We start from the raw sequence: 22,538 nt of genomic DNA, 5'->3' as shown, positions 1-22,538 counted from the left end.
AATCATAGCTAACTGACAGGAAAACAATCAACAACATATTGACAGGTAATGACTTAAACCCAGCCCATATTGAATCAACTACTACCTAGTCATCTGATATCCTGAAACTTCATGCTTGAAATAATTACAATCTATTAAATTCTATATTTATTGATATTATGACATAGCTAATTTATTTTATATTCAAAAGACAACAAAACATCTCTCAAAGCTGTATTAAATGTCAATTTAAAAAAACAACACTACAGTAAGTTGAGTAACTGTTCTAATCTTGTACAAAGCTGGAGGAAAATGTACATATATTATTCTATAGTTTTAATAAGTTACATTAATATGCAGTAAATGTTTCAGTGCAATAAACTTTGCTGTTTTATATGTTAACAGGGTGCCCGTTTGACCCTTGAAATGACTCTTTAACCCTCCAAATTTCCAAAAGGCCTGATTTGACCATTGGGATTTTAACTGGAGGGTCAAATTTTGTTAAATTCATGGGGATTTGGCCTTGTAGTCGGTAAAACTTAGTCAAAATGACCCTCAGGATTCATGGCTAGTGAACACCCTGTAATATTTATAATTTATTGATATTTACAATGGTTTTTCAACTATTATAATTTGTATACAGGCTACTTGAGTAAGTTGACTGTTTCGATATGGTACATGTACATTGTGTATTTCCGCACAATTTATATTAAAAACATATACATGTAAACAAATAGCAAGCAAATGCTAGGAGTTGTTGACCAAGTTCAGTAAGTTTTTTATAGATAACAAGAGCCACTGCTGGGCAGGGGGCAAGCTCAACATTTTTTTTACTTTTTCTAAAAGCAAACAAATCTTTATAAAGAATATTTAAGAATTTATTTTTTCCTTTTTTATTTCAATAGGTCTGTTTAGTCATTCTTGTTGTGTTGTCCAAGCTTGAATCATTTCCACAAATAAATGACATAGATATAAAAATATTAGCAAAATTCAATCATCTGACCTTGATGGCTAAGGTCATTTAAAATCTAAATCATTAAACATGTCCGTTTGATCACAAGTGATGGTTATCAAATTCATAGATAAATAACAAAATTATGACAACTTAAAACCAAAATTCAATAATTTGACATTGAGGTCATTTAAACCTCAAGGGCAAGATCTGTTCAACCTTTTAGAAGGTCCTTTTCCAAAAGATTGTTCTATCCAAGTATGAAAATAATCCATTGATTAATTACCAAGTTGAGCTGATTATAGCAATAGCCAATCACAGCAATAATTAGTGAAAATTCAATAATTTGACCATCAAGGTCTACTCAACGTCAATTGAGTTTTATATAAATGAATGTCCTGACCACGTAAAAGATGCTGCATCTAAATACATATATGATGCATTAAAGTTAAAGCCAGTTATAGAAAAAACACGAGAAATGTGTCAAATAAAGGTCAAGGTTACATCTTAATTATTCAATATGTTTGCTTGGTAGCAAGTCTTGTTTTGTATTAAACAAATCTGTATGTAATCAAAAAGCGCCACAATGCTATGAAACCAGCTAGGTTTTCAATGACCAAGTATTGATGTGACAGGAATTAGAATGAAATATGGCAGTAAAGAAAAAATGATGCTGTTATTTGTAACACAGAAAATTGGTTTCAATAAAAATATACCAGATACCTGAGTATCTATACCAGGCTGTATTTTCATGTAAGCTGCACACATGCCAAGTTAAGTATCAATAGGTCAAGGTGTACTGAAGTTATTGAGTAGAAGCTGAAAATTCCATTTTAAGCAAGTGACCTTGACCTTGCTCCCAGATATCTAAGTAGCGATCCCAAGCTGCATCTTAATATAAGCTACCTACACAGCAAATTTGGTGTCAATAGGTGAAAGCAAATTCAAGTTATTACGTGAAAATTGAATTTCTTTTTTTAAGCAACAGTGACCTTGACCTTGCACACAGACACCTGGGTAGCAATCCCAGGTTGTTTTTTGATATAAGCTACCCACATACTAAATTTGGTGTCAATAGGAGCAAACTCAAGTTAATATTTTGGAGACTGAATTTCTATTTTTAGCAACAGTGACATTGACCTTGATCACAGACATCTGAATACCATTCTCTCATAGCGTCTTGATATAAAAAGCTACCCACACCCCAAGTTTGTTGTCAACAGGTCTCAGCAAAGAAATTACATAGCAACAGTGACCTTGACCTTTATTACAGACATCAGAGTAGCAATCACAAGCTGTCTATTGATATAAACTACCTAGATACAAAGTTTGGCATCAATAGGCCAAAGCAAACTCAAGTTATTGAGCGGAAACTGAAATTTTATTTTTAGCAACAGTGACCTTGGTAGACTCTGAAACTCAAGGGTCATTAATCTGCCACACAAAATTTTTAAGGATCAAACCCAAATATTCAAGGAACAGCATATTTTGAGTATCACTGATCTAAATTCATACAATATCAGGTATCACGTTTCTAGGCGACTTGGGCAAAGAAGTCACTCTCTTTCTCTACATTTCGCCCAGTTACTCAGAAAAGCAAAAGCAAAGTCTCCCTTATTTGGATAAACATGTACAATAATTTCCCAAATGTCAGTTGTCCATGCTCCGCCATGGAGCTAAATATAAATGGAGAAGAAACTGTAATGTCACACAGTTAAATTCAGTATCAGTGGAATTGTGTTCACGTAGGTTATCATATGTCGCAGGATTTTCCGAGATTTGATGCATCCTGGGTAAAAATAGCCAAAATACTGCTATATTGAATTCCCGGAGGTACATTGATAAAAACGACGAAGCATTTTCTACATTTATAAGAAGCAATAGTTATTTATTCTAAAACGTACAATACATTGTACACACTTTTTCACACAAATATTTCTCGTCGGCAATGAAAACAATAATTCATGGATATCGTCAAAGTTTAACAAGAGCGAGAAAATTGGAGAATAGCGGAAAAACCCGATGATCACCGAAGCGGGCAAAAGATTGTGGGTCTGAATCTGACTTTCCGTCTATTCTCGGAGCTTTCTATCTGTTGTATATATATCTGTGGCTCCGCCTATTTCAAAATGTTCAATTCAACTTATTTTTATTGGGCAGTAAAATTGGAAAACCAATGAAAAGCGGCAAAATTGAGCGGGTGTTAGAGGTGAAAGAATGAAATCTTCAGAGTGTTGAAAATTGCCGACAACAATTAAAGAGATTAGCGGTAATTCAATTGAATTAAGACCAATAAGGGACATACTCAGCCCATAAATTTGTCGGTAAGTCTAGTGATCATGTTGATATATGTTTGCTTTACAAAAGTGTGTCGCTGAAAATGTTCGATGCTCACAATTTTCTTGTCAAATGCCGAATGAAAATAATAGGTAAATGAATTCTGTCAACAATCGCAGTGGTGAAATATACAATGATAACATGTATTCTTAAAATGAATTTCTGTGAGAACAGAGGTAAATGAAAGAAGTTAAAATTTCATTCAAATCATTGTGATGATACTTGCAAACTGATGATCGTGATGCTCGAATAAAATGTATTTTAAGCAAAGTTTTTTAATATGCAGTGGTTGCAATTTGATATTATTAGAAGACAATATTTTTTCTCTACAGTACACATGTTAACTATTCAGAAAAAAAAACAACTTGTGTCAACTTGTGGTAGATTTAGAAATTTCTGTGTCACAAAACATGTCGAACTCGCAAGTTAAAGGTAATCTTTCATGTTTGATAATTCATTTATCATAAATGAAGATAGATAGCTTAATATTTTTAATGGTTACTGAAAGATATATCTATTGTGCTATGTTTACATGTTTAAGTATGAAAATATGTCTAAATTTAAAAAAATGCAAGAGCAAAATGTGTACTGTGTTGTGGAATACGCTACAGCAAGTTATATACCTTGTATATATTTTTTTATAGTAAACGGGTGCTGGATCTTGATGATCAAGGGGGGATTATTTTTAGATTATTTGACCATTATTGGCACATGTGGCAAATTTGCCGTACGACTGTGCTTTAGTGTATCAGGGCTTCCACTAGTGGAAGTTTGGGAGTCATTTACACCTTCATTTTGGCTTGTGACTTCCAAAATCTAATACTTTTCCTTCTTTACCTGTATAATGTGACTTCCAATATCAGAGATTTTGAAATCTTTGACTTCCAAATTTTGAAGCTAAATGGAAGATTTCGAGACGTTTCGGCCCCAAGACGTATCGGCCCCAGACTACCCAAGACATTTCGGCCCCGGACGTTTCGGCCCTTTACCAAATCGGCCCCAGAATAAGGACTGTATTTTAAACCGATATACATGTATTAATAGCATTTCAGTAAATAAATGAATCAATTAATATATATATATTCAATCATTTTGTATAAAAACTAGATTTTAATAGTAGTAGGGGGAAAGTAATCAATACAAACAGAACAGAACATAAACTTTATTTGATAAAATATAATTCACAAACAAACAATTATTTACACCATATATAGATAATATTTTATTTGAATGGCTAAGAAGCAAGACACAAAACAATGCACGAAACAGACATTAAATTATCATCAACAACCTATTTAACAGTGACGAGTTTGATGGATACGAAAATACAAGTACAGAACAGTTAAACAATTTTACTTGAAACAAAACAAATGTGAACAAACACTTTTTATAAATAACATTTTTACAATTTTTCAAATCTTTTGAAGTTTTCTCTGATATTACTTACTGCATAAAGCTATAAACAGTTAATAGTTACACCTTGAAAAAATTACGTATAGTTTAATTAAGATCAAAAGATAATGTTTTCTAAGGAATAATTGTAAGTAACTTTCTTAATCTAGAAGATTTTGTGGTTTGTTTTATAAATTAAGTAACCTGCTTTTATTGTTTGTTACACCTTTAAAAACATTAACGTATATCTAAATGGTTCAAAGATCAAAAGATAATAAATAATTATTTAAAGAATCAAAGTGTCATAATTGTTTAATTGTAATTAAATTAATTGTTGTTGATCAATCAAGCTATATGCTATAGTGGGGCCGAAACGTCTCGCGAAAAAGGGCCGAAACGTCCAGGGGCCGATTTTTCGACTGGGGCCGATTTGGTTTGGGGCCGAAACGTCCTGTTTGCAAATGGAAGCCCTGTAGTGTTGGTTTGTAAACTTTATACATTACATACCTGCACAGATTTCCCTTTATTCAAGTCTGCCATTTCAAATGCTATTGTACTTTTGTCAATTATAAAATAACGATATAACCGAATACTGAGTCATTCATTATTCTTCGTCTATTCACTCCGTAAACAGGTAAATCCCCGAATATTTATAAAAGTTGAAACATGTCCAAGCACGATTTCAATGCAGTTTCAAGCAAGAATAAAGATACTACTCATTTTTCAGTTTGTTTTCCAAAGAAAATGTCACATAGAATGTCATTGTTAAAATAAATGACTAAATCAATTTCATATATTACAGTAAAACAAGCGTAAAGCATTTATTGACAAAATTTTAAACCATTGGCCGCCATGTTTCAACATGTATGTTCCTAACATGGTCAGTATCAAAGCTTTTGATTGGTTAAGAGCAATACACTTTGCCCTATCAAATTCCATTTTTATAAACTCGGATCTAATCTGGTTCCTTAGACTGGTTCCCTGTCCTTTATAATGATGCGACTGGTATCACATGACTGTAAAATGGTGGATGACTAACGAAGTGACTGTATTTTTCAGGTATGATCATATCTCTTTTATTTCCAGATATTTAATCATCTGTCAGTTCCATGTACTGATTATTGTCGGTTTGTCCATTTTGACTAATAATTGTCGGTTTATAACAAAAGCCGACTGATACAGTAGAGAATCCAAATTGCCTCAAAATGATTCTCATGTTACAAACACATTTTTCTACAAATTATGCCACAAAAGACTGGAATTCTTTACCAGACAGCCTTAGGTCTATCGAAAATATCCAAACATTTAGAACGAAAGTTAAACTTTTCTTAAATAATGAAAAAGATAAACAAGTAAATAATTTGTTTATTTATTATTAAATTGATGTGTAACTTATGATAAAGATTTGTAACCTGCTTTTGTTGTATTTGATATTGTATTAGTTTATACAGAATTTATTTCAGTTATTTGTGTACAATGTACTTGTCTTAATATATTGAAAAATGTGCCTTGATTGTTCATAACAGAGATAAGCAGCTCCTATTTACTACATTGAAATATCACTCATGCCTGTCAAAAAGTGAAAAATTAGGTATTTTGTAGCAAATAAAACTTAATGGATGTGCATTTCATCTTTTTATATTATACACCATTTGAAAGTTATTTTTTTTATTTATTTTATTTTTAGCAACAACATAGATCACATTTACATAATAAGATATATATATAAATAAATATATATAAAATAACAGTTTATCCAAATTAAAATATCATTTCATATTAATAATAAATAAAACAAATTTAGTTAATGACTGAGATCAGATGGGAAACTGGATAAATGTATTCAAAATTTCAGATTAAGACTACAACAGTCAGAATTATAATTATAACAGAATATTGTTTAAAGTTACTGATAAACATGATATAAAAGAAATAAAAGAATTTTAATAAAATTTCAATACAAAGGTTTTGTTTAAAAGTGATCTATGGTTACAAGGATAGCCCATTAAGCTGGTGTGCTTATTTCCAATGGGGTCCTGTTAACCAAATAGATGGAAACAAGATGAAACCAGAGAGACATTCATTCCTTAAATAAAAATAGATAATCTTCAAATTATTCAATCACAGTAGTTTTGCATTATCACAGAAAGAAAGGCACAGGAAAAAATAAGATAACTAAAAAATAATAAAGTTTGGCGAACTTATGTCGCCACTTAGTAATATAAAAAATCACTTTGATGTTGCGCAGCCCAAATTGAAGCAAGATGGCTTTTAACAGAAGTTTTATATAAAGTTGGATTTGATATACATTTTACATCATATGGCAAACTATTCCAATCTTTAATACCATTATAGAAAAAAGTGCTATTACATGTCTTATTACAATGAGGAATTGAAAAATTAAAATTATTTGATCTGGTGTTGTAGTTGTGTATATCAGACATCCGAACAAAGTTTGTTTTCATATAAGTTGGACACTTATTATAAAAAATCTTATGCATATGATTAAGTCTTAGTTGTTTTACTCTGTTTTCAATATTTAATATATCTTTTATCTATTGCTGCATGTTAAAATATTGGTAACTTTCCATGCTTTTCTCTTAGAAAAACATAGCAGAACAAACCCAGTGAGTCAGTTTTTTATCATATGAATTGTTTTGTAAAAATTAATAAGTAGTTCTCTTTAAAAATTGATGTATCATTTATTTAAATGGGAACTGTAAATATTTTTACCTGCAGCAGGGTCTTTCAAATAGAATGGTCTTGAAACACGCTATGTAAACCCTTCTCGCTACAATTAAACATGTCTTGGTATAAATCGGTATAGTTTTGCTATACGCAAATTATGTAAGTGTTAAAGAAAAGGGCGAATATTATTATATTAAATACAAGAGCAAAAATGAAAATTTTAACGACATGATGTTATTTAAAAATCTTTAAACTTTTGAAAAAAGGATAAATATTTCAGGAAATGATGTTTTTAAAGCCATCTTTGTTAAAAAAACATAGATTGTTTGTTCAGAATATTTGCCGATAATCGGCGCCATTTTGAAAATGCACCAAATTAAACATCAAATATTTGCAAATAACATCGTGAAATATTATAATATTTTTACATGATACGATTTAATAACATCTTTTCTCTGTAAAATCAATTTCTATTTTGTCATTGAACAATGCATAAATTTAAAAAAAGCTCATGAAACTCGGACCTATTTTCAAATATGAGCAGTAGATTTTTACCTTGACACCGGGAACGAAAAATTCTAATTTCATTGCAAATCTATAAAATTGTTACTTTTAAAGTAAAAACTGATAATATAATGTAGTCAGAGTTAGTTTTTAGTAATTTTTTGATTGATTTAACAAAACATTATCTTATAATTTGATTTTTGAATGGTGATGTGCTATGCCATATCACGGTCGGTAGATAACCCGTGACTCAACCGAGACAGCATTTTTCGTAAAAATTGGTCTGTCTCCAGACCATTCTATTTGAAAGACCCTGCCTGCAGCTATATAGACAACTGCATAAGCTTTCAGAAAATGTATTATTTTACAGATTTTGGTAACTGGTTAATAAGTTTTACTTGCTACAAGTTAGCAAGCACGCATGTTATCAACCTAGGGGCATGACATTTACTGGAATGAAGCTCTTGTTAATATAAAGTATGTTAGTATGGCATGTAACATTTCCTAGCAGATGTCTACAAATATTTTATAAATGATGTAGTTGGGGTAAAAAATGACATGCGACATCAAATATGAACTAATTATTTAATTCTACATTAATTTTAAAGGCCCATTATGTCTCAGAAATGCTATCATTTTTAGCTCGACTATTCGAAGAATATGAGAGCTATTGTAGTCGCCCCGGCGTAGGCGTCAGCGTCGGCGTCTACGTTGGTTAAAGTTTTTTGTAAAGTCAAATATCTCAATTATTACTTGAGATATTCAATTGAAACTTACAATACTTATTTATAGTAACAAGGTACATCAGATTGACAAGTTGGATAACTCTGCCTACAATATTGGCAGAATTATGCCCCTTTTTAACTTACAAATTTTTCAGTTGTAAAACATCTAACATGCACTTAATCCATTATTTAACTATTATTAAACACATGTTTGATATTTCTAAAGAATTTCTGAGGAATAATATGCCTTTAAGAATTCTGACCTTTTCTAGCAATGTATTCCAGGTGAGAGAGCCAGGGCCATCATGACCCTCTTGTCTTATAGTTTTGTTTCCTTGATTGTACCCATTATTTAGTCAAGCATGCTGTCGTCTCTGACAGCTTTTGCTAAGATGTAACAGATTTTTCTTATTTCCGATCTGTCTTCAGCTGTGTTCAACTGTAAGACTAGGGCACAGGATTTTTGTATAAAATGGAATTATCCTTCCTTCAAATATATTTAGATGTTAACATTTTATAACATTTTGTAATATATATCAAACTTTTTATTGTATGCAAATGTATGCAACTTTTGAAATTTCAGATTGAAAGGCTCTTAAAATGAATGCCATTATATCACTGTGCCATTTTTGTGAATTACATGGTCCAAAAGTGTTGTTCTGTACACAGCCATTACATCTTGAAGAGAAATCTGGAGAAAGTGTTGTGGATGCGGGAGGGGAGGCGTCCGTGCAGTCAAGAAGAGTTGTCACCCCTTCTATATCAACAGAGCCACAGGCACCACTAACACCAACACATAACTCTCTACCTAACTATAAAAATGATTTATGTGAGGTAAATGTTATATATTTTTGTGTGTTCAAATTAAGGGCACCAAGTCATTTTAGCATTCTCCAGTAAAATTGTTTGTATTGCCCAAATTATGGACATGAATTTTTTTATAGCCCTCAAAACTCTTTCTCAACCCATTTTTACTTAGCTTAGTGTTTTAAACTGATTAAATTTGTAAGGTACAAGTAAGATATTCTGGTCATTACTTTTACATTCAAAAATATTGTACACTATAATGAATGAGCATCGAAACAAATATGTTTAAATGTGTAAACATGGGAGCTTTACTTCGAGGCAAGAGGACATAACTATGTCATGGATTTTGACAAAAGATTCCCCTTTTTAGACTTCCATCCCCCTTATTTCCTATACCTGTCGTGGTTTTGCTTGATTGTTAGTAACTATCATCCTGACTTCCAGACAAGAGTGCATATCTCTTTCTTGGATTTAGTAAAATAATGCCCCTTTTTCAACTTTCAAATTTTCAATTAAGTTTTTCGTACCACCCCACTTTATTTCATTTACTGGTTCAGGTATTACTTTTCAACTTTAAATTCTTGTTAGCCAATTACTTATAAAAATAATCAAGTAAGCTGTCTTACGGATAACTCTTGTTATTTTGGTGTTGTCTTTTTATACTATAATATACCTCTAAATGTTTAGGTATATGGATTAAAAAAGTCAGTCATCTGAATCCAAATCCTAGAAAGGAAAATTTATTTTTTTTAAATATGATCTATAGCAGGTCCTTAAAAAAAAATTCATTGTGATTATTTCTTAAAATGTGACTAGAAACATTTTTTGTATTTTAGCTGAAATAAACACAAAGCTCTAATGGATGTGCTATTGGGATCTATCAGTTGTCTGCATGCCATCCTTACCTGCGTTGTGAATACCGGGTACTGTAAATGTCACTGTCTTGATATGATTTTGTCAGAATGCCTCAATGAAATCTCGAATGACTTTGGATTAAAAAACTAGTTCACATGATCAAATCAAAGAAACCATGTCACCACTTTAAAGACTACATTTTTTATCAAAATCTTAATAAAACTTGATTGATGTGTCTGTCTTTTGGTGAAATTTAGGAAATATTATGAGGTATTCTTTTACAATAATTGCAATATCGTGATGGTCTGCTAAATCAAGATGCCTGCCGAAGCTTAAATTTTGAAAAAAAGTTAAAACAACATCTCATCTTGTTATTAGCATGATATGATTCATGTATTTGTTTTGTGTATTCAGGGATGTACATCAGTTCACCTAGGTTTTGTTAGTCATGATGAGGAGGCTGGTGTGAGTTATGTCAGCTCTCAGAGACCTACACACAGAGATGTATTCGCTATGATTCGACAAGCTTGTATTAGAAGCTTAAGTTGTGAGGTAGGCTGAACTAAATTTCTATCTATTTTTCCAAAAGTAATAAGAAAATGATAATTTGAGTAACAAATTGAATTCATAGGGTAATTCTTCATTATATATTTCTTACTCTTTTTTTTTAACAGCAATATGAATTTTTTTAGGATTGCTTTATATGAAGTTGAAATCTATTATAAATTTGCTTAAAATGTTTATTTCTACATTTAAGGTTTGAGTGAATTGCTTTAAATGTCAGATTGTAGCCTCTGGTTTTATATGTTTGGATATTTATCAATAGTTAGGAACTGATATGTATACATGTTGATTGATATATCATGGTCTCTGTGCAAAGTAATCACTTTCCATTGTATCAGTTACAATTGTCTGTATATAAAAACGTTAATATAAGATATATGTTGTGCAGGTTTGTCCAGGGAGAGAAGGTCCGATATTCTTTGGAGATATCCAGCAGGGTCATGCCATTAGTTATACATTCTTTATTAAAGATAATCAAGCACGAGGCTTCCAAAGACTTTACAGTATACTTGTTGTTATGATGGACAAAATATATCTGCTTAATTCATGGCCATTCTTAGTGACTCACATAGAAACTGTTGTAAAACACCTAAAGACTAAAGCAAATTCTGTGTTTGAAAATGAAAAAGTGAAGTTCCCTCAAAGGCAGCATAGACTAGCATCTAGTGTAACACCAAAGAATTTTATACAACAAAGGGGAGGTAATGTGAATAAGCCAGCAAGATCTCTTGTAGAGTTAACAGATGATAAGCATGTTTTTAAGATTTTACATACCTCATTTGTGTGGATATTGAAAGCTTGTGGGAATAGGTTATCAGAAACATTACTAGAGGGACCTCCTACTGAAGACACAATCATTGACATGGAGAAACTAGAAGGTTTGGTGAAGACTTTCTATCTTAAAATTATGAGAATGTTTTTCATTAAAGAATATCAAAGATTATTTCCTGAAATTGAGTAAAATCTTTAAAGTTAATTATGTAACTAATTTTATGTTGTAATATAGAAAACGTATAAGTAAACATTTTTAAATTCTCTTAATATTGGGAATTGATTGAATCATAAATGCATAGTCACTTACTGACTGAGAATGGAACCCTACAAATATTTTACATGATTTATGCAAATATTTTTTAATTTGTAACTTACATGTACATTGTAAGTAAACAAATAATGACAGATACTTGTCATTCCAAGATTAAATGAATAAGATTTTCTATGGTAACAGTTGATAAGACTAGACTAATGTGGTCACCAAGATTTCAGTTTACCACTATTAATAGTAATGACCACAGTTGAGGAGGGAAGGGGGGTGGCAACAGTCCATGAGGCAAATGTCCGGATACCGGTTAACGCATTTCTTTCATTTGGATTTATCTTAAATCTCTCCTCATAACTTCATTTATTTAATGATATCTTCCATGTTTGGTAGTTGGATACCTTTCAATGGTCCTCTTGACTTAAAGTCACTAGTGTATAAAATAAATTCATACATTTTAGCTCATACAGCCTTTTTTAAGCTCGACTTTTTTTGGAAGAAAAAAAAGTTATTGTTTATAGTTATGGTGACGTTCCCGTATCCGGACATGTTGCTGTTGCTTCGCGTGTTGCCGTTGCCGTCTAAAACCTTTAACATTGATCATAACTTCTTTATTTATGGTTGTATTGTCATTATACTTGGCCCTAACAACTATTGGGCCCTTACAACTGTTGGGACAAGACCTTCAAATGCACCAGACTAATCTTGACCTTTATTCATTAATGACCTTGACAGTCAAGGTCAAATGTCTGAATTTTTCTTGATTTTTGCTATCAGAAGCTAAAACTTAGTTATTTTTTAATGGATTGTCTTTAAACTTGAACACAACAATCTTTTAGGATAGACCTTCAAGGTTACTGTACAGATCATGATCTTCACCCATGAATGACTGACATTGAAGGTCAAATTATTGAAATTTTCTTTTTTTTGTTGCAACTGGCTATAACTTGTTTTTATTGAATAGATTGACTCCATATATAGATACAACATTCTTTAGGATATGACTTTTTTATGTATATCAAACTAATTTGGCCTTGAAGGTTAAATTATTGTATTTTCACTGACTTTTGCTATGATTGACTTCAACTTTGTAATAAATAATGGATTATCTTCATACTTGGACAAAATAACTTTTTTAGACAAAACTATCTAAAAGTTTGAACTGACCTTGACTTTGAGCTTCAAATGACCTTAAAGGTCAAAGTAAAATTATTGAATTTTGCTTAAATTGTCATAGTTTTGTTATGTCATTGACCATGATAATTTGACTAAGTGACCTACTTTCTTGTCCTTTGATGTACAGCTTGTATGAAATTTGGACCATATGCACAGTTTTGGATTTAAAATTGAACTTTAAAATCAGCTGACCTAGATTTTAACCAGGTGGCCTACTTTATTATCCTTGGATGTACAGCTATGAAATTTGGATCATGTGCACAGTTACAGATGTAAAATTAAACATTATGGAAATGATTCGTACTTGGACATAACAACAAGTGTGACTAGACCTACCTATTGAAATAAAATAAAAAGTGTGGGTGTGATTTATATAGGTTTATATGGTGAACTGCAAAAAAATATCCTAAAAAACCGACTGGTTAGAGCATAGATATTTTGCATAAGGTAATGTCTGGTGGACCTCTACCAAGATTGCTCAAATTAAAGTCCCGAGGTAAAAAAAACACCACTTATTTTAAAAGGCTACAGCTTAGATAAAAATCTTTGGTCCTCTTTTAAGGTTATTCAAATTAAAGCTTTTGGGTCAAAATTGGCCCTGTCCCAGGAGATCATGGGTAGGGGGCATTTGTGTTACTAATCATGTTCTAGTTTCTTTCTCTTTTGCAAAATACTATGTTATTTTTCCCAAATTTATGGAAAATGCATACCTTTTAAAAAAAAGTCTCAACCTTGATTTTCTTAGACAATTTAAACATTATATGGCAGCAGTAATTATATGTCTCATCTGAAGTATCACATAAAGATTTCAAAATCTTTTGAAAATCTCATTTTGTTCTTTTAAGAAACTGAAGAAGGGTTTGTAAAACTGTTCAGTAAGAAATTAGGATGTGATGATGATGTTGAGGAAGGAGAGGAAGTGCTATCATCACCAACAAGAGACAACAAGTCTCTACAGGAAGTACCTGAGGATGATGGGAGTCCAACCATACAAAATATCCGCCATCTTTACAAGGTTATCTAAATTGATGTTTGATTCAATAATAATATTATATTAGGGAAACATATAATTATAGTAACAAATGGAACCTTGTACTTAGAAATAAAATATATACATGTATATATTTCAAAGTCTTTGATGATGAAGTGCATGTTTATGATATAGATATTCAATTTAAACAAGTCATGGTGTTTAAGAATAATATAATTTCTGTCTTGATTCTTTGATTCTTTTAAAATAACCAAAATTGCTAGAACTTAGATATTAGCATGAAACATCTTATAGTGGGTGTCTACCAAGTTTGATCAAATAAAAGCCGTGTGGTGAAAATTGCCCCCTCATCAATTTTTAGCTCACCTGTTACAAAGTGACCTGGTGAGTTTTTGTGATCGCTTATCGTCCTGCGCCTGTCCTGAACTCTGGTAACCGAAAGAAAAAAACTTAAAATATCTTCTTTTAGAAAATTGAAAGAGCTAGTGCTTAAATATGTGGCATGAAACATCATCTAGTAAGTGTCTACCAATTTTGTTCAAATAAATGCCCTTGGGTCAAAATTGGCCCCACCCCTGGGGGGGTGGGGGAGTCATTGATTTTCCTTATTTGTTTATAGTAAAAACTTAAAAAATCTTCTTTTAAAAAAAAACCCCAAATAGCTAGAACTTAGCTTTTAAACATGAAACATCTTCTAGTGGGTGTCTACCAAGTTTGTTCAAATCAAAGCCCTGGGGTCAAAATTGGCCCTGCCCCAGGGGGTCATTGTTTTTCCCTTTATGTATATTGTAATATGAATACCCCCCCCCCCCCTTTTGTTTACCGTTATAGAACTCTTTCTTACACATGTAACACATCATTATAAATTACAAATGCTTTAAACACTTAAAACCATAACATTGATAAGTTTTACTGGGTATGTGATACTCAGGGTATGCAGAGAAAGCTGTTTTTAAAACACCGGCAAAATTTGACAGATCGTGAAAACTAATGACATTTCGTATTATCATATTTATAATTAACGGATATGATGCAATAAATGCATGTATACAAACTATACATTTCAGTGACAATATACCTTTTACAAATAGTTGATGACATGCATGGTGACTCTTTATTTCTATCAGGAAATGCAAACTTAATTTACTTTCATTTTGTGTCAATTGTGACGTCACAGTGCATGCTTGGTTTTGACTAAATTCTTAATCAATTCCGGAACAGAATGTTTGGGTTAAAAAGTACTAAATTAGGTAAATAATATTGGTTACTTAGACAACCAGATATGGGGATTTTATTGGAAATCGTCGTGGCCTGTTCGGATCTATTTCTTTTAGATGTAGGAGTCGAACGGCTAGCCATTGGTCGATATGGAGGGCTTTGGCGCCAAAATGGACGTTCCGCAATCTGAGTGGATGAGAGCGTTAGCTGTGCTTAGGTGCCCAATAATATACAAGTTCCTAACGCGGGGAATTTCAATATATTGCCGGTACGGTGTTATCCTTCAGCTTACTGGATTCGGTCACTGGAGAGATCATTTAAGTCTAATCATTTTACTTAGTTTCTTTTTACTTGGTTAAATAATAGGAATCCTCAGTTAAACATTATAGACATACGACAAGTTGATACTAGGCATCTACACTGAATACAACTTACAAGAGCTGAACTTTATTTCATCACCTAGTAGATTCTATTTTCTGAATTGGAGTTCATGATGGAACGAATGTAACTAACTTTTACTAACATTTACTAACGTTTACTTTTACTAACAATAACTAATACTCATCATTTTATTGATAATTTATTTATAGATTCTATTTCATCTTACTACACATCCTTGGATTACTTAATAAAATAAATCATTTTTGTTCTTTAAATTAGCTCTTTGTAGTTTATCTGAAATATTCTATCAAGGCACCCACAGGTCGGAGTTTTCCCCTCTAGGCTCGAACAACGGCTATCTTTCCTTCCCCCGAAAACATTACACTGGTGTCAGAGAAGTGGGATTTTGATATATTTTTTTCCAAAAAAAATTACCGGGAAAAAAAAAACACCCCAATTTTTTTTTTTGGGGAACGGTAAAAAGGGAAAAAAAAAAGGGGGGACAAAATTTAAATTTTTTGGACTGGGGAGGATTAGAGAAGATAACTTTGGAGTAAAAGGTTCTAGACCCGTTCGACGTCGCACACCTGTTTGGATCCACACACCCGTTCTGTTCGGATCCGCGCACCTGTTCGACGCCGTACACCCGTTCGATTCCGTGCACCTGTTCGGATCCGTGGACCTGTTCGACGCCGTGCACACGTTCGGATCCGCGCACCTGTTCGACGCCGTACACCCGTTCGATTCCGTGCACCTGTTCGGATCCGTAGACCTGTTCGACGCCGTACACCCGTTCGATTCCGTACACCTGTTCGGATCCGTGGACCTGTTCGACGCCGTACACCCGTTCGATTCCGCACACCTGTTCGGATCCGAATTTAGCATATCTTACATAATACAAGATACTTAAAAAAAAAACTTTGTGTTTTCTTTTATTATTTCTTCATATCTTTATTTACCAGAAGCTCAAATAATTATTTTAAGTATGGCAGATCAACATGATTCGGATTCTGAAGTCAATTTCAATATGAATCATCCAGGTGGGAATGATGAGTCTGGAGATATGGGTGATGAAAGAGACCATGCCTACATTCCCAGGGAACATTATGTACGACGCCATGCACCAAATATAAAGCCTGATCCTTATACTGGGGAAGAAGAGTGGGATTTATACCAGGCCTACTTTGAGGACTGTGCAGAACTTGCAGAATGGTCGGACAAAGAGAAGCTTCTTTACCTAGCAACAGCACTTAAGGGACAGGCCAGGCTTCATTATAGCTCATTAGCACATCAAGAAAAAAGGTCATACCAAGTTCTTACTAATCATCTGGAACAAAGATTTGGTAGCAAAAGACAGGCTAACCGATGGCTATCCAGAATTCAGACACGTACTAGACAAAAGAATGAAACAGTTGCCGAGTTTGGAGATGAGATTAGGCTGTATGCTCAAAAAGCATATGTGTCACTTGACCCAGTGGCCCAAGAGATGCTAGCACTGGAACATTTCTACAAGAGCTTTTCACCGGAAATGAGGTGTCGACTGATGGATAAAAGTTGTAGAACAATCAGGGAAGCAGTAGAAATAGTCGAACGATACGAGGATGTTCTAGGGAGAGCAACCACCTCTGCAGGACTGATAAGAGGTGTAGTCTCAGAAAAATTTAGAGATGTCAAACCTGCAGACTTAAAAGAAGACACAGAACTTAAGACTATAAAAGGAGCTATACAGAGGATAGAGGCACGCCTGGATAAACTTGAGACAACTGATAGGAAGCCTATAAATGACAGATCGTGCTTTACATGTGGGGCCAGGGATCATTTTTGGAGACAATGTCCACAAAAGAATAGGTTACAAAACAAACCCCACCTAAGGAACCAGGAAAACTTCAAGCCGTCATCTCGTTAGGTCGTGAGATGACGAAGGTTGAGATGGAGGGAAATCGACCTAGTCATTGTGAAACAACATTCAAACAAAATAATATGCCATTTAGAATTGGCCAGGTAGGAGTTAAACAATTTTCTGAAGATAATGGACTATATATAGGGGGTAGCATGAACAACAATCATATAGACTTTCTGCTTGACAGTGGCGCTACTTCATCTTTAATATCTAAAGAAACATATGAGCAATGCGGAGGAGAAGGCACATATCCACTTGATAGAAGGAAAATTAATGTTCAATCAGTGAATGGAACAAATATCACAATACATGGCCAGATAGAGGTAGAAATAGGGTTTGGACCATTCAGAGTTAAAATGACTCTTATCGTATGTGACATATCATTGCCAGGCCTCTTGGGACAGGATTTTATAATGGGAAATATCAAACATTGGGACCTTGAAACGTTGGAGCTTGGTACTAGAAGTGGACATAAAATACAATGTAGGATGATGAAGGATGATAACAATAGAGTATGTAGAGTTACTGTTAAGAGTGACATACAAGTGCCATCAAACACATGCATGTTAGTGCCAGTGAGAATATTGAGACACCAAATGCTTCCTGAAGTTGCGTTTATAAGTGAGACAAAAGGTGAACAAATAGATGAAGTAAAGATAATCAACGGTTTATTAGATCCCCATCGAATTGAGGCATTTATAGGAGTTATGAATGAGAGTGAGGCTGTGTATACTTTGAAAAGTGGTCAAGAAATAGGTCAGTGTTATCCTACACAGGAAGTATCAGGAGACATGGATTATGGAAATGACAAAACTCATACATGTGCTGCAATAATGTACAGCGGCAGTAAAGATCAAGGAAAAGCCAAGCAAGATATATTACCGGATCACATAAAGTCAATGTTTGACAAAGGGAAAGAACATTTGGAGGAAAGTGACAAGGAAAAATTTGCGACATTGCTCTACAAATATCAAGACGTCTTTTCGAAAGGTTCTGATGACCTTGGATGTACTAATATGGTAAAACATAAGATCAACACAGGAAGTTCCCCACCCATACGACAATCAGTTAGAAGACAACCTTATGGAAAACGTGATACTGAAACTGAGGAAGTAAACAAAATGCTTGACAGAGGAATAATCGAGCCTTCGAACAGCCCTTGGTCCTCGCCAATTGTACTTGTGTCGAAAAAGGACGGCTCAACTAGATTCTGCATTGATTACCGAAAACTAAATGAAGTGACTGTTCAAGATGCATATCCAATACCAAGGGTAGATGATTGTCTTGATTCTCTTTCTGGTTCCAAATGGTTCAACACCATGGACCTTTGTAGTGGTTTCTGGCAAATAGAAATGGAAGAAGAAGACAAAATGAAGACAGCATTTTCTACAAGTAGCCAAGGTTTATTTCATTTTCGTGTCATGCCATTTGGTCTTGTTAATTCACCGTCGACTTTCCAAAGGCTAATGGAAACAGTTTTAAGAGGAATTCAGTGGGTTGAATCTCTTCTATACATGGATGATATAATAACTCCTGGGGAATCGGTTGATCAATGTTTATGTCGTCTAGAGCATGTTTTCGAAAGACTTCGCGAGGCAAAACTAAAGCTTAAACCATCAAAATGTGTATTCTTCCAGAAATCTGTACGTTTCCTTGGCCATGTCGTATCAGAGGAGGGCATTGAAACGGACCCTGAGAAAATCAAGGCTGTGCATGATTGGCCTACACCAAGGAACAGCAAGGAAATGCGCAGTTTTCTTGGGTTAGCTTCTTATTACAGAAAGTTTGTTAAAGGCTTTTCCAACGTGGCTAGACCGTTGCACAAGCTCTGTGAGAAAAGCAGTAGGTTTATTTGGACAAACGAGTGTCAGGAGTCATTCGACCAGTTGAAAAATGCACTGACTACAACGCCTATACTTGCATATCCGGTATTAGGTGCACCATTTATACTTGATACTGATTCTTCTGATACTTCATCTGGAGCTGTGCTAAGTCAAATGCAAGATGGTAAAGAAAGAGTAATTGCGTATTTGAGCAAAGCCATGAATGTGCATGAAAAGTCTTACTGTGTAACCAGAAAAGAAATGCTAGCAGTTGTGGTGGCTTTGAAACATTTCCACAGTTATCTGTATGGCCAGGAAGTACTTTTAAGGACTGATAATGCAGCTGTCAGTTGGATGAGATCCTTAAAAGTTCCAACAGGACAAGTTGCTCGATGGCTACAGGAATTGAATACGTATAATTTAACCGTAGTACACCGAAGTGGGAAGAGCCATGCAAATGCAGATGCACTCTCCAGAAGGCCATGTAAATCATGTAAACACCAACAAGAGATACAAGATAACTTTGAGAAAAATAACAAACCGTCAGATGAATACAAGGAAGAACATATCAGGATCTCTACCAGAAGTCAGACACAGGATGCATCATCTGCATTGTCAAACAATCACTTTCTCTTAGACGGATGGGACCCTATTGATTTATCAATCAGCCAAACTCAAGATTTAGACATAGCGAAGATAAAAATGGCCTTGCAGGATGGTAAACAAAGACCAGCTTGGACTGACATTTCTGCTTATTCCTCTTATTTGAAAACATTATGGCGGCAATGGGATCGATTGGAAATAGTTTGCGACTTGCTATATCGGAAATTCGAAACTGACGATGGAGACCAAATTTATCAACTGGTTACCCCAAAGGATAGACAACGCGATGTTATTAGACATCACCACGACACCAAATGCAATGGACATCTCGGCATAGAGAAAACACTTGGAAAGATCAGACAATCATTCTATTGGCCGGGGATGGTTGATACTGTTAAAAGATATTGTCAAGTATGTGACAAATGTGCAGCAGCAAAATTATCAAGAACTGCGAATAAGGCTCCTCTTGGACAATACTTTGTTGGGGAACCAGGAGAGAGGCTAATGATGGATATTCTTGGACCACTTCCGGTTACAACAAATGGAAACAAGTACATCCTTGTCATGGCTGACTGGTTCACAAAATGGACTGAAAGTGTTGCTTTACATGACATAGAATCAAAAACGGTTGCTAAAGCACTTGTTGAAACGTACATATGCCGATTTGGCGTGCCTTTACAGATATATACGGACCAAGGAAAATGTTTTGAGTCAAAACTTATGGAAGAACTATGCAAGCTTTTAGATATAGAAAAGACACATGCTACTTCCCTACGGCCCCAGGCCAACGGATTAATTGAGGTTTTTAATAAAACTCTGATTTCGATGCTGAAAGCATATTGCAGTGATCAACAAAATTGCTGGGACACTTACCTTCAACAAGTAATGATGGCCTACCGTAGCTCTCCGCATAGTAGTTCAAAACTCAGTCCAAATAAGATGGTGTTTGGTAGAGAGATCACGTTACCAATGCATGCATTTATCGGCCGTCCTAAACCGGAAAACAATTCAGACTTAAGTGAGTATGTGTTGAATCTTGAAGACAAACTGAAAACATGTCATGATATTGCAAGGACAAATTTGAAGGTTGCAGCTAGATACCAAAAGAAGCATTATGACTGCAAATCTCGGAAACGCAATGCATATTCGCAAGGGCAGTTGGTTTGGCTACACGACCCAACAAGGAAAGTCGGAGTCAGCTCGAAACTCGTCAACAAATGGAAAGGACCGTTCATAGTGACAAGGACTGTAGACGATTTGGTTTGTATGGTAAAACGGACTTCAACTGGCAAACCAAAAGCTTATCACATTGATAGATTATATCCCTACTGTGGTAATAAGGTCCCTAGTTGGGTTAGAAAGGAGAAACAACGTTATGACATGTAGGATAGATAGTTTAAGGAATTGGTCACGTGTTCGCGAATTTGATTTTTGTGTTATAGATATATGTTAATAAACAATACAAATGTAAAAAAAAAAATATCACAGTTAATTTATGCATAGAACAATGTAAAACATAACAGTAAATGAATAAAATAAATGTATATGTGTTCAACAGACAACATATGTAAAATTGTGTTAAATTTTTATTTATGTTCAACAGGCAACATGTGTAAAAATAAAAACCTTTTTATAAAACTTGAATAAATACAAAAATATCGGAAACGTAAATTCTTCACAACGGAGTCTTCCGCGTTTTTTTTTAGCAGAGCAGGTATAGTCTTCGTCGCAACTCCTGTGGGTGGCCAACCTAAATTTTTCTTTGCAGTTACAAAATTAAATCAATAAATGTTTCATTGTGTGTCCTAAAAGAAATAAAAATACATAACTAACAAAACTAACAGAAGGCGTTCTTTACAGGGAATCATGTTGGCTTTGTCCTGCGATGTTCCGCACCTGGGGAGCTCTGAAGTCGCATCTTATTGGTTCTGCCCACCGGTGTCTGACAGTAGTATGTCCATGGTGTCCCGGAAAGGAGAAGACATTCACTAGAATCTCAGACTTAGAAAGTCATGTCAGGGGTAGTGCTCACACTGATGAGGCATGGAGGAGCAAAGAGATGTTTTCCCGTCAGGCAGGGTTTTACTTTGCATTGAAGCCTATAGATTATGCAAAGGTCACTGAGTCGGTTACCCCATATGGAAGTGAATTGGCATATTCTATCAGGAAGGAGTTCCGAAATTGGGCAGAGGGATTTGATGATAAAAAGGAAAGGTTAGACAGGTTAAACAAAGGTTGGAAGGAGGGGGAGGAGTGTTCAAAGAAAAAGGATCGTAGGGGTAGATCAGTTAGTAGTGAACGGCCTGGTAGAATAACAAATAGAAAGGAAGAGAAATCTTGCAACAGTGGAAGAGGAAAGAGATATACAGACTGCATAGAGAATGACATTAACAAGAAACAAAAGACATTAGAAAAAGTTGATAAAGAACATAAATCATTGGAAAAAGACGCAAACAACAATAAACAACGTGCATTAGATGTAGACAGACAAGAGAAAATGGATACTGACATGAACAAAACGAAGGACAAAGTAGAAAAAGAAAGCATAACAGAAAGAGGGGACGCAGACCAGAGACAGAAGACAGAAGATTTTTATGAGTATGA

General features: G+C 34.1%; 2 protein-coding genes across 2 annotated transcripts in view; one reads left to right on the top strand and one right to left on the bottom strand.

Moving 5' to 3' along the window:
- Window positions 1-5,525, bottom strand: part of LOC132729677 (transcriptional regulator ATRX-like) — a 38,085-nt gene extending 32,560 nt beyond the window's left edge. Inside the window, exon 1 of the mRNA XM_060715487.1 lies at window positions 5,168-5,525. Coding sequence (XP_060571470.1) covers window positions 5,168-5,200 — 33 coding nt within the window. The 5' untranslated portion in view covers window positions 5,201-5,525. The remainder of the gene's footprint in view (window positions 1-5,167) is intronic.
- A 64-nt stretch (window positions 5,526-5,589) lies between these two features.
- Window positions 5,590-22,538, top strand: part of LOC132729679 (folliculin-like) — a 29,774-nt gene continuing 12,825 nt past the window's right edge. The window contains exons 1-5 of the mRNA XM_060715490.1: window positions 5,590-5,719; window positions 9,161-9,411; window positions 10,654-10,791; window positions 11,192-11,681; window positions 13,864-14,033. Coding sequence (XP_060571473.1) covers window positions 9,178-9,411; window positions 10,654-10,791; window positions 11,192-11,681; window positions 13,864-14,033 — 1,032 coding nt within the window. The 5' untranslated portion in view covers window positions 5,590-5,719; window positions 9,161-9,177. The remainder of the gene's footprint in view (window positions 5,720-9,160; window positions 9,412-10,653; window positions 10,792-11,191; window positions 11,682-13,863; window positions 14,034-22,538) is intronic.

This window comes from Ruditapes philippinarum, unplaced genomic scaffold (assembly GCF_026571515.1).
Source record: "Ruditapes philippinarum isolate M1 unplaced genomic scaffold, ASM2657151v2 ctg422_1_1_1_1, whole genome shotgun sequence".
NCBI classification, from domain to species: domain Eukaryota; kingdom Metazoa; phylum Mollusca; class Bivalvia; order Venerida; family Veneridae; genus Ruditapes; species Ruditapes philippinarum.
This window is presented reverse-complemented; position numbering and strand designations above follow the sequence as displayed.